The following is a 12,168-nucleotide window of genomic DNA, read 5'->3' on the forward strand; positions in this document are numbered from 1 at the left end:
TTCTGGAGTGATGCAAATGTTCTAAGAAATTATCATGATGATGAATATACAACTACGTGATGATTTTGTGAGCCACTGATTGTACACTATGCACGGAATGTTTGTATGTTAAGAATGCTTGTGTTGTATGCTGTTTATCAGTAAAAATATACATAAAAAGGTAGAGACAAATATACATATATGTTTGTATACATACATATATATGAAGTGTAGAAGGCTATGCTCAGACTGTTCACAACTGTTATCTCCCTTCAGGGATGGAACTATGAGGACCTCTGTCTTCTATATTGTTTCAAATGTTTTTTTAAAAATATGCCATTTTATAACTAGAAAGAAAAGATGGTACAACTATGAAAAAAAAGAGCAGAAAGTATACCAAATTTATAAACAAATTAAATTAAGACAAAGATATCACATAGCCTAATTTGTGAATTTTACATAAATCCCTGGTGTAATAAAGGAACTTCCTGAGTTGATAGAAATGTACTATATCTTAATTGAGGCAGTATTTGCAGAGGTATGCATTTATCAAAACTCATCAAAGTGTACCCTTAAAATCTATGCATTTTGTTACCTGCAAATTATACCTCAACAAATATCTGCAGCCTATGAATTCACTAATGTGGCTTGATAGTCCACTAAGAATTGTCAGGGGATGGATCTCAAGCTTAGAAGCCCTAACTTGCGCTGTTTTATTTTGTTTTGTTTTCTCCATATAGTTCTGAAGTCCTCAAGCCTTAAATTTAGAATCAGTTGGGTCTCATAGTAGATATAAACAAGTTTATATGTACAAAGGCATTTTAATGACATCCTTCAAACTGTGTATTTTTAGGCCTGCTCAGGTGGAAGTCAAGCTGCTTTTCAATTTACATCTAACAAAAATGTTTCCACTAGAATTCCTCCCCCGATGCTCTCAATCTACAAGTGACATAATAGAGCAGATCTCACCCAGGTGAGTGATACTTTACTTCTTGGGCTTCTGTCCCAGAGTGGGTGAGCCTGTCCCTAGATGTCCTGCTGCACAGTCTTGCTTCCACCTCGGCACACAGGCCCAGAAGGCACAGCCCCACCCTGTCCCCCATCTGTCCCAAGCCTTCCCTACCTCCCCATACCCTGGAGATCAGGCTGTAGCTGTAGGACAGGTGACAGATTGGGTTTCCAAGCTCCTTCATGTTTTAATAATGGAGCTTCAGGTAAGAGACAACAGACTGGGAGCCTCGATAGTTAGGTCGCATTGTTCTGGCTAAGTCTGCTCCCTGGAGCTGATTCTGGGTTTTTTGTTTGTTTGTTTGTTTGCTTGTTTTACAATATTTTCCTTTGCTTCTGAAATGTCTGGCAGTCTAGGAGAGAAGAGAGGCCCGCGGGGCTCGGCGCGTCCTCCCTGCACCCCTGCGCGCCTGGTGGGGCGGAATGGCACCCGACGGCACGTGCGGACACCTGGCTCAGCCGGCGGCCCACGAGCGGAGGCTTACCACGCGCAGTGCAGGTACGGGAAGTGGAAGGACGACAGCAGCTCGCAGAAGGCCTGGTCACTGATCCAGCAGAAGAGGGCAAGGGTCCACCAGAGGCCCGAGAAGAGGCCCAGCTTAAATACACGCACGTTGTCACACCTGCACAGGGGGACAGAGGGCGACTCGCCGTCAGCCATGGTTTCTGCCTGCCTGGTCGGCCCCTTCTGTCTGCTCGCTGGTTCCTCTCTTCTCCCCAGCCTCTAGGCACTGGAGTTCCCCGGCTGCTTCATCCAGCTAATCCAGTCATGTGGATGTAGAGCCACAGGGGCACAGATGTCACACACAGTCAGCTTCTCACCCAGACCTCTCTCCCGACTCTGTACCCAGCTACCGTCTTGATATGCCCACACTGACGCCTAACATGGCTCCAAATCTAACGTGTCCACACCGAGCTCCTGCTCTTTCCCTCCACCCCGACCCCACTGTTCTCCCAGTCTCCCCGATCTTAGGACAAGATAAATTCTACTCCTTCAGGGGCTCCGGTCAAAAACCTTGGCATCATGGTTCCCTTTTTCACACACCCCACATCCAATGCATCAGCTCTACTTTCAAAGTAGATCCAAAATCGGACTTTCCGCTCCTCCTCCTCTAGCAGTACCTGGGCCAGGCCAGCATCCTCTTGCCTGATTTGTGGCAGTTGCCTCCTAGGTCTCCCGTTTCCACCCTCGGCCCTGAAGCCGATTCTGTACACTCTTCTCAAGGCCTGCCGTGCCTCCCCCTCCGGGCGCTGGCTTCCCCATCCCCCCAGCTCCTCCTACAGACCCTTGCTGCTCCTCAAGTATTCCAGGTGTGCTCCTGCAGCACCTGCTGTCCCCTCTGCCTGGAATGTTCTTCCCCAGATATCCCTGGGGCTCATCTGCTTCAAGTCTTTGCTCTAACATCACTCAAATGACCACTGTTTTTAACAACTGCATCCTACGCGACCACACTCAAGCAACACTTCTGATATGCCCCCTTCCCTCCTTTAACTTCCCCTGTAGCAGTTATAATCCCTCTGGCACACTCCAGGTTTCACTTATTTATTTGCACGTAAGCTGTTCACTGCTGCCTGTATAGCACCTAGAACAGGGTTGGACACGAAGAGGCTCTCAATGTTTGTTGAATGAAGGAATGGGACCTTACATGTACTGGGATACAATGCTTTTCTGGAACAAATCCAAACCACTCAAAAGAAATTTCTATTGCCATTTCTCTTCCTTGCTACCCAGCTGCTCATAAAGTGGGTGACTTTCATTCCTGGAGAGGAATGCCAGAGGCCATGGGGGCTGATGGTCCTCCCCCAGGGGCTCCCCCTCTGTGGGCTGCTCCTTCACCCTGGATCCCAGAGTCTAACACAACATCTGCAGCTGAGAAGGAGCTTGATGTAAATGTGCTGAATGAATCAGCAGATGTCAAAAGCTTGACCTCCTGGTCCCTTTCCCAGTGGCCTGATAGAAACATCAGCAAAAGCATCAATAATCATGGGATGTGGCAGCAGGTCCAGGAAGACTCGCTCATGAAATGAGCCAAATTACTCATTTGTCGGAGGACTAAAGTCATCCCTCAAAAAAACTTGCAAAAAATTAACGAAGGTTACATTCCTAGTTAGTGACTAAAACAAGCAAGTTAAAAATGTGTTTTCCCCTTTTCTTCACTGCACTCAAGCCACAGCCTCCTTTGTTCCTTGATGGGCTCACCTTCGGACCAGCTGCTCCCTTTCAGGAAGTGATACTCCTCACATCTGTCTTTCTCCTCAGCTTCCAGGCTCAGCCTCTACACCACTCTCTCACAGAGGCTTTCTCTGATACCACCCCACCACCAGGTCTCCTTCCCCCTGCCCTCATCTCATTCCCATTTTCCTTCCCAACATTTATCACAGGCTGAAGTGACACATTTACTTGTGCAATTAGTTGTGCAATAGCTAGTGTTACACTAGCCTGTAAGATCAATGAGAACAGAAGCTACACCTGTTTTATTCACCAATGTATATCCAATGTCTAGCAACGGTGCTGAGCCCAGAACAGGTGTTAAAAAGAAGGTTGCCGAATGAATGGATGAAATGAAGTGAAAGGACAATTTTAATTGGATTCTAGTGATCTAGGCAGAAAATTTATCTTAGATTTTTAAAAAAAAAGGAACCATACTGATTGGGCATCAAACTCTCAAAGTCCATGCTAGTCACTGCATAAGGCAAAATAAACAGGCCTTTGGTCTGACAATTTAAAAAAGTAAAATACAAACTGCCAAGGACAAATATTAGCAAATATATAGGCAATCCGCTTGGTACAAGAGGATCCATGGACACTTGATGCAATTAAACCCAGAAAGTTCGGCTTAAGGAACCCAGCAGAACAGGGAGCAGGGTCGGACGGGGGTGGCGCAGCGCGTGAGCCCGGCACTCTGAGCGTCAGGACAGAGGTGGGTTGTGGTTGCATGGGAAGGAAAAGCACTGCGGGGCCAGGCTCTCGAGAGGTCTGCATGTGGTCTCCTCTCTCCAGGGGAGCAGTTCCTGCTGTAGTTCACTGACCAGGCTTATTTGCACTGGCTCCAATAAGTTTTTTTGGAATTTTTTTAGTTAGAAAGGAACCAGGAGGTCAAGCTTTTGACATGCTGTTTTTTCATTGTGATAATACATATTTACAAAGTAGAATTAGTCATCTTAATCATGTTTAAGTACACAATTCGGTAGTATTAATTATATTTACAATGTTGTGCTACCATCACCACCACTTATTACCATAACTTTTTCATCACCCCAAACAGAAATTACACTCATTAAGCAGTAACTCCCCAGGCCCCAGCCCCCAGCAACATTTTCTGACTTTATGAATTTGCTTAGTCTAGATATTTCACATACGTTGACTCATTCAATATTTGACCATTTATGCCTGACTTATTTCAATAGGTTGTTAATAGCCCATTTTTCAGGGCACATATCAAGATATCAAAAGGTTAAGTGAAAAGAGAAGAAAAATCATATAAGCAGCAGACTCTGTTTTATATTAGAAAAAACTGACAGGATGTCTACCACTTGTCTTCTTGATCCTTTGTTATACTTTCAAAATATACAGTAAATATAACTTGTCTCCTGGTTAATAATAAAATCACTCCTATACTATTTTAAAATATTTTAAATGCAGCTGAGCCACTTTGAAATGTGACTTAACACTGCAAAATGTCAATAAATCTCAGGTCATGACCCAAATCCTGATGAAATTTTGTTTTCTTGTGGCCTGGGGGAAAGTTCAGAAAGGACAGTGAAGACAAGTGGAGACTGGAAAACAAGCTTTAAAGGAATGAAGGCTAAAGAGAAACCAATGCTGTTTTGCTAGTTCTTTTCCTAAATCGATGCAAATGTACTAAGAAATGATGATCATACATCTATGTGATGATACTAAGAATTACTGAGTGCATGTGTAGAATGGAATGATTTCTAAATGTTGTGTTAATTTCTTTTCTTTTTTTGATTAATAAAAAAAATTTAAAAAAAATCAAAATGAATTGCACAATAATAGTTATTAAAGCAAAAATGAAATACAGTACCAGAAATTCACAGCAATATTATTTTCTTTTTTGACCTACCTTAAGAAGCTTTCTGAAAAAAACAAGGATTGCAAGTCTCAAAGCTTTAATCATTTGGTTAACTTTGCCACTAGCAAATGTTCAATAAGTATATAATGTTCAATGTTGAACAAATACCAATGTATTTGTTCTATTTCAATCTTTTTATGTTTTTATTTTTACCTTTTTTAATGCCTTAAGACTTAACTAGCATTGTGTGCAAGTTATAAAGAATGATAATATGAAGAACATCATTGAACCCACCACTCAACTCCCAAATGAAAACATTTTTTTCATATGTTTGCAGCCATATTTGTGCCATTCTTCCCCTATCCTACCTTTAAGGTGTCTCCGATATGGATAGCCACTGCTCTACACTCTGTTCATCTCTTCCCAATTTGTCTAGTTTTACCTTGTGTCTAAAGAGTGTATTAGTGTGTTGTTTCTAAGTTCTATAGTCATTTGTAATATTATATGTCATCTTTCAGGACTTGTTATTTTGCTCTTTCATGTATCTAAGTTTCATCTCTATAGTCATGATTAACTGTAGTTCATGTCTTTATACTGCTGCATTGTCTTCAATTGTGTCACATACAATGTCACGTTCCCTCTCTGTCTTGGACATGCAGCTAGACTACATTTCCCAACATTCTTTGGCATGATTATGTGACTTAATTCTAACCAATAGACACGTGAGACAAAGTACCCTATGTCTGAGGTAAGACTTTCAGGAAGTATTCTTGCCTCACCACATTCTTTCCCCCCTTCCACCACAGGTCACAGATAGCAAGTTGCCCTAGAGGATGGAGGAACCACAATATGAAAAGAGCTTGGGTCCCAGAATGGTCATGTCCAAAGCTTCTTGTGGCGAGGACAACATATTTGGACTAATATTTGAATGAAAAATAAACTTTTGTATTACTGAGCCTAAAAAAAAAAAAAAAAAAAAGAGAAACCAAATACTACAAACAGTCTTTTCTCCATTTCCTCTAAGTCAAGGGAGGTACAATGAGAAATGTTTAGCATAGACATTGTAAACTACCACCAAAAGGTGTAAGATCCTGGAAGCAAATGCAAAAAGCAGTAAGGGCATCCTCTTCTCCCGGAACATTTTCAAAGCCGTTAACAACCATCTCTTCCTTTCCTCGCTGGGACTCACGGCGGTAGTAGGGACACAGCAGTGAACACGGGCACTTCATCCCTACCTATGGGAAGTCTTCATCTAGAAGAGAAGACAGACACTGGCCAAGCAACAACACAAATACATTTTTAATTACAACTGGGTTGAGGCCCAAAGGAGAAGTTTCAGGTACTATGAGATGTAAACCCTCGAGCCAAAACCTGAAGGATGAGCAGCAATTAGCCAAGGGGGAGGGCCAGAAAGAAGGGGCAGCACGTACAAGGGCCCTGGGGCTAGGAAGAGCTAGGCCTATTGAGGACATGGAAGGTCAGAATGGCTGGGGAAAAGGCTGCCAGGGGGAGCCTGTGTGGGAGAGAGAAGGCTGTAGAGGCAGGCAGCGGCTCTGTCCAGCATTTTGAACTTTAAACTAACTGCAATGTGGACTAATAGAAATGTGACCATGATCAGATGGGATGTACAGGGAGGAGGAGGAGTGACCCCCAGGGTTTCTGACCTGGGCAAGTCAATAAATGTTGCTCTTAGTATGGCTGGAAATACTAAGAGAACCAGAAGTGGAAAAGGCCTATCAGGAACCTGGTTTTGGACAAGCTGAAATCGGGGTGCCTGTGAGACACGGAATTAGAGATGTCAGGTAGGCAGGTGATATGTAACAGTGAAGCTCAGGAGGAAAGACTAGGCTGGAGACACAAATATGGGAGTTGCCAGCATTGGTACAGTAAATAAAGACAGGGGAGCAGATGATACCTTTGAAAGAGAACTACAAAGGGAGAGCTGAGGATGCATCTCAGTTTCCATGGAAAGGTGAGTGGGAAACAAGGAGCCTACATGGAAGACTGAAAAAGAACTGTACAGACTCAGTAGGAAAACAGGAGTGTGAAATGTCAAAGGAGCCAAGGGAAAGAAAGTTTCAAGGGTGGGTGTATTAACTGTAAAATCCCAGCTGAGAGAGCCACACATATAAGATACAGGAGAGCTGAAAAAGACAACATAACAAGAGAGTTTTGGGTATCAAAGCAGGAATAGAAGCCAGACTGGAGTGGGTTGAAGAAAAAACGGGGGGGTGGAGGAAGGAATGGAGATGATTTTTAAAGTAGTTTGACAGTGATGGACAAAGGAGATAAAGGACAGGGGTTGGAGAAAGATGAGTATCGAGTCCAGACTGGGTGTTCTAGAGGATGGTAGAGACTCAAATTGTGTTGCCAGCCTGATGGGAAAGACACTTGAGTGAAGGAGGGAAGACACAGAAGACAATTTAGAGGAGAGAAGAGGAGTGAAGTAGGTATAGGAGAATGGAGGGAATAATCAATAGGAGAAACACTGACCTAGACAGGACGAGGATATGTCCTATGATTGCATAATTTATTAATTTAATGTTGAATACTAATTAGCTGTAGTGACAGTTGGTTCTTCAGGGGCAAAAGATTTTAAGTATGTAATAGAAATTATTCCTATAACTTACCATTAAGGGTTGACTTGTGTCCCCCAAAAGATATGTTCAAATCCTAACCCCGAGTCCTGTGACTGTGACTTTATTCAGAAATAAAGTCTTTTAAGATGTGATTAGTTGAGATAAGGCCAAACTGGATTAGGGTGAGGCTTAATCCAATATGATTGTGTCCTTGCAAGAAGAAGAGACACAGATAGGCACAACAGTTAAGAAGGCCACGTGAAGATGAAGGAGGCAGAGACTGGGGTGATGCAGCTGAGAGCCAAGCAACACCAAGGATTGCCACCAAGTACCAGACGCTAGAAGAGGCAGGGAAAAGCTCTCCTTCACAGGTTTCAGAGGGAGCATGGCCCTGATGACATTTTCATTTTGGACTCCTAGCCCCCAGAACTGTGAGACATAAATTCCTGCTACTTTAATCCATCCAGTTTGTGGTACTTTGCTAAAGTAGGCCTAGAAAACTAAAATACTTACAAATATTAGAGTATTAAAGCAAAATATATTTCCCTTTTTAAAGGTCACAATCGTGAATCAGAATTTATTTTAACTTTAGTAAAATAATCTTCCCCCATTTTCTCTTGCTTTGGTATTATGAATTAAAAAATATTTTCCCTTTTCTTAAGCTATTTTTTTAACAAAATTATAGGCTAAAACATATTATTAGACTCAAAAGTCAAAACAAAACTAGACTACAGTGAATTTTCAAGAAACGCTAAGTCTAGACTTTACTATTCAATTTAGGCCTAATATAAACTAGTACCATTTTACTAAATGCTACAAATGTAATCCAATTCCGATGTCTTCTCTGGCAACTTAATTCAGTTAAGTTAAAATTCAGTTGAACTCAGTGAACAAAAAAGTATTTGCAAAGTCCCCTCAGGGGAATGATGAGAAAGGGGTTAAATTCAACAACAACCCCTCAATCTTGGGGTCTGTTCATATGAAAGTTATCCTTGCAAAGGATAGCTAAGCCTACTTAAAATTAGGCCCAAGAGTTACCCCCAAGGAACCTCTTTTGTTGCTCAGATGTGGCCTCTCTCTCTCAGCCAACACAACAAGCAAACTCACCACCCTCCCCTCCCTACGTGGGACATGACTCCCAGGGGTGTGGACCTTCCTGGCAACATGGGACAGAAATCCTACAATGAGCTGGGACTCAGCACCAAGGGATTGAGAAAACCTTCTCGACTGAAAGGAGGAAGAGCGAAATGAGACAAAATAAAGTGTCGGTGGCTGAGAGATTTCAAACAGAGTCTAAAGGTTATCCTGGAGGTTATTCTTATGTATTATATAGATATCCTCTTTTTAGTTTAAGGTGTATTAGACAGACTAGAGGGAAGTGCCTGAAACTGTAGTGCTGTGTTCCAGTAGCCATGTTTCTTGAAAATGATTGTATAATGATATAGCGTTCACAACGTGACTGTGTGATTGTGAAAACCTTGTTCTGATGCTCCTTTTATCTACACTAAACAAATAAGTAAAAAGTATGGATTAAAAATAAATAAATAATATGGGGAACAAATGTTAAAATAAATTGGGTAGAGGGAAATACTAGTGGTCAATGAGAGGGAGGGGTAAGAGATATGGTATGTATGAGTTTTTTCTTTTTTCTTTTTATTTCTTTTTCTGTAGTGATGCAAATGTTCTGAGAAATGATCACGGAGATGAATATACAACTACATGATGATATTGTGAACCACTGATTGTACACCAAGCATGGAATGTTCATATGTTAAGAATGTTCATATTTGTACGCTTCTGATTTTATTAAAAAAAAATTCAGTTCAACTAACCTCTCCACCCAAGGTACATGATAAATGATTTCTTGATAATAAAGGTTAAATCCCTAAAAAAAAGGGAGAGACTAGGAATAGGTGTGTATCTCACTTTTAAGTTGATTTGGCTCTCCATGTAAAAATGTAATGGTAAGAAAAAGGAAAGGTAACAAATATTTGTTGAGTATCTACTATGTTTCAGGTACCGGTCTTAGCTACATCTTATTTAATCCTGACTACAGGATTATGGTGTCTAAGCATTATTATCTCCCATTTATAGATAGGGACATATTGTCCCCAATAAGTGAAGTAAATGGCCCAGAGTTCCCAGAGTAGAGATCCAAACTCAGGGCTCTCCAGCCCTGTTCCTTATATATGCTCCATGAATGGATGAATTCTCAAGGAACCCCACATTCTGTGACAAGGAAAATTAGTGGTACCTAGCAAACAATTGGGGTAGTTACCGACACTCAAATTTCCAGAGCTGATGAGTACCACTTGAAATTCACAGATCAACAAAGTATGTAACACCTAATAGGAAGAGAGAAGAAAGGAGACAAGAATCTATATTTGCAGGGAGAAAATTCTAAATACAATGATAAAAGTACAGAATTTAAGAAGAGAGAAATCTGATCTGGCCAGGAGATAAGGAATCAGTAGAGGCCTCATGAAGGAGGTGCATCTGGGTTGGGCACTGAAGGAGGGATGGGATTTGCAAAGTGGAGTAGTAGGGAAGGGCATTCCAGGGAATGAGGAAAGCTCGGGCAAAGACTTGAAGAATTATTGAGCAGTTTGGTCGGTCCTGGAGCAAGCAGAAGGAGCCAAAGGAAGAAAGCATAAAGGAAATCTAGACAATGAAGAACCACTAAAGATTTTTGTGCAAGGACAAGGGAGCAATGTGATAAAGACCCCTCCTAAGGAAGAAGACTGGAGGGAGAAGAGATCAGTTAGGAAGCAAATGCAGTGTTCTGCTGGAGAGCTGATGGGGCTGGGGCAGTAGAAACGGGAGGAAGCCACAGGTGAGAGACATTGCAAAGGGAGGGTCTATGAAATTTCAGAATAGTTTGAGGTGACAGGAGATGAAGAATCCAAAGAGGACTCTAGAATTTCAAGTCTAATGGACTTAGAAAATGTTAATATCATTAATACTTTAAAACAGGAACGTATTTGGAGAAGGGAGAAATGAAGGGGTACGGTGAGATGAGGAGGGCAGAGAAAGTAAGGAACCAAGCCAGCGATTTTGAATATTACAGTTTGGGAAGCAGAAGTCAAAGGGGGGACACCCAGTAAGAAATTGGAAATGCCGGACTGGACTTCAGAGGAACGTTTAGAATGACTGCAGAGAATTGTATAAAGACAGATGACATCTGGACCCGTAGGGGTGAATGAGACCTTCAAGAAATAAATAAAAATGGTAAAAGATACAATCTTAGAGAATGCCGACTGTAAGGAAGCAAAGACATGGAACAGAAACAGTCAGAGAAGTAAAGAAGAGTCTGGACCATGAAGAATCATGAAGCTAAGAGAAGACAACGAAGAGAAAGAAGTCAACAACAGTGTCGGACTTTCATACAGGCCAGGGAGGGGAGGACTGAGAAAAGGCTAATGGATTTAGAAATGAACGGCTGTTAGTACAGCCTAAGAAATAACATAATGAGCATGCAGAGAAACGCAAAGATGTTCACCACAGAGATAATATTTGGATCATTATTTATAACAGTAAAAAACTGGAAATAACCAACATATTCAAAAACAGGATATCAGTTAACTTAATTATATCCATTAATTAGAATTCTATATGGCCTTTAAAAATGAGGACTTAGGCCCATATTTATTTATAGTAATATGGCTATAATATACTGCTGTGAGAAAATACAATTTCTGATTAATTTATAAAAGAGTGATCTTATTTTTATAAAATATATACATAGTCATATTTTTTAAAATAGATACGCTGTTAAGGAAAAAAAGGCTGGAAGATAAAAAAACAAAAGGCTAATAGTAATTATCATCAGATGACAAGTTTAGTTTTTTATTTAATGCATATAAATACTTTCAAATATTAATTCATTTAATAAGTGATAATTTTTATTTATTTATTTTTTGCTTCTCTGTATTCTCTACTTTTTCTACAACCAATACAAATTGCTTGCTAAAAATTAAATTTTTTTAAAAGGCCATCAGTGTCCCTTAAGAGAACATGCTAGTCTAAAGATGGGGAAGGAAATCAGATTGCAAGAGATGAGAGAATGAATGGATTAGAAGGAAGGAGCAATGGGCAGAGACAACTCTTTCAAAACACCTGGAAAGAGAAGCAAACAGCTCTGTCCGGTGGCTGTAGTTACCAATCTGAACCAGTTCTTGTCATCATCACTGGGGAGGCAGGTTTAGCTCAGAGCAAACTCTAGCCACTGCAGCAAAAAAGATTCTAAGCACAGGCCTCAGTTATGGTAGAATTTCAGACATATGAGAGGGCAAAAGAACATTTTCACGAAGGGTAATAATTTGATATCAGCTTTACTGAAAACATGATTCAAAACAAAGCTGGCTGTGTGACACCTGAGACTCCGAGTTAGAGTTCTGCAGCTCTGAAAGTCAGCATTGCTCCATACAGCAACTGTTAAAGAAGCTGAAGAAGAGATCAGACTTCAATTAGAGATATGAATGAAGCTGATCTGGTTAGGACTAAGGTAAATCAAAATACAGGGTAAAGGATGATATGGTCTGTATTTTAAAACTTCAACTTTTCTGTGA

General features: G+C 41.0%; 1 protein-coding gene across 6 annotated transcripts in view; it reads right to left on the bottom strand.

Moving 5' to 3' along the window:
• Positions 1–12,168, bottom strand: part of ACER2 (alkaline ceramidase 2) — a 42,815-nt gene that overhangs the window by 7,285 nt on the left and 23,362 nt on the right. For all 6 annotated transcript variants that reach the window (XM_077148068.1, XM_077148062.1, XM_077148065.1 and 3 more), the window contains one exon: positions 1,473–1,610. In XM_077148068.1, the coding sequence (XP_077004183.1) occupies positions 1,473–1,610 (138 nt within the window). The remainder of the gene's footprint in view (positions 1–1,472; positions 1,611–12,168) is intronic.

The sequence above is a fragment of the Tamandua tetradactyla genome, chromosome 2, assembly GCF_023851605.1.
Source record: "Tamandua tetradactyla isolate mTamTet1 chromosome 2, mTamTet1.pri, whole genome shotgun sequence".
Taxonomy (NCBI): domain Eukaryota; kingdom Metazoa; phylum Chordata; class Mammalia; order Pilosa; family Myrmecophagidae; genus Tamandua; species Tamandua tetradactyla.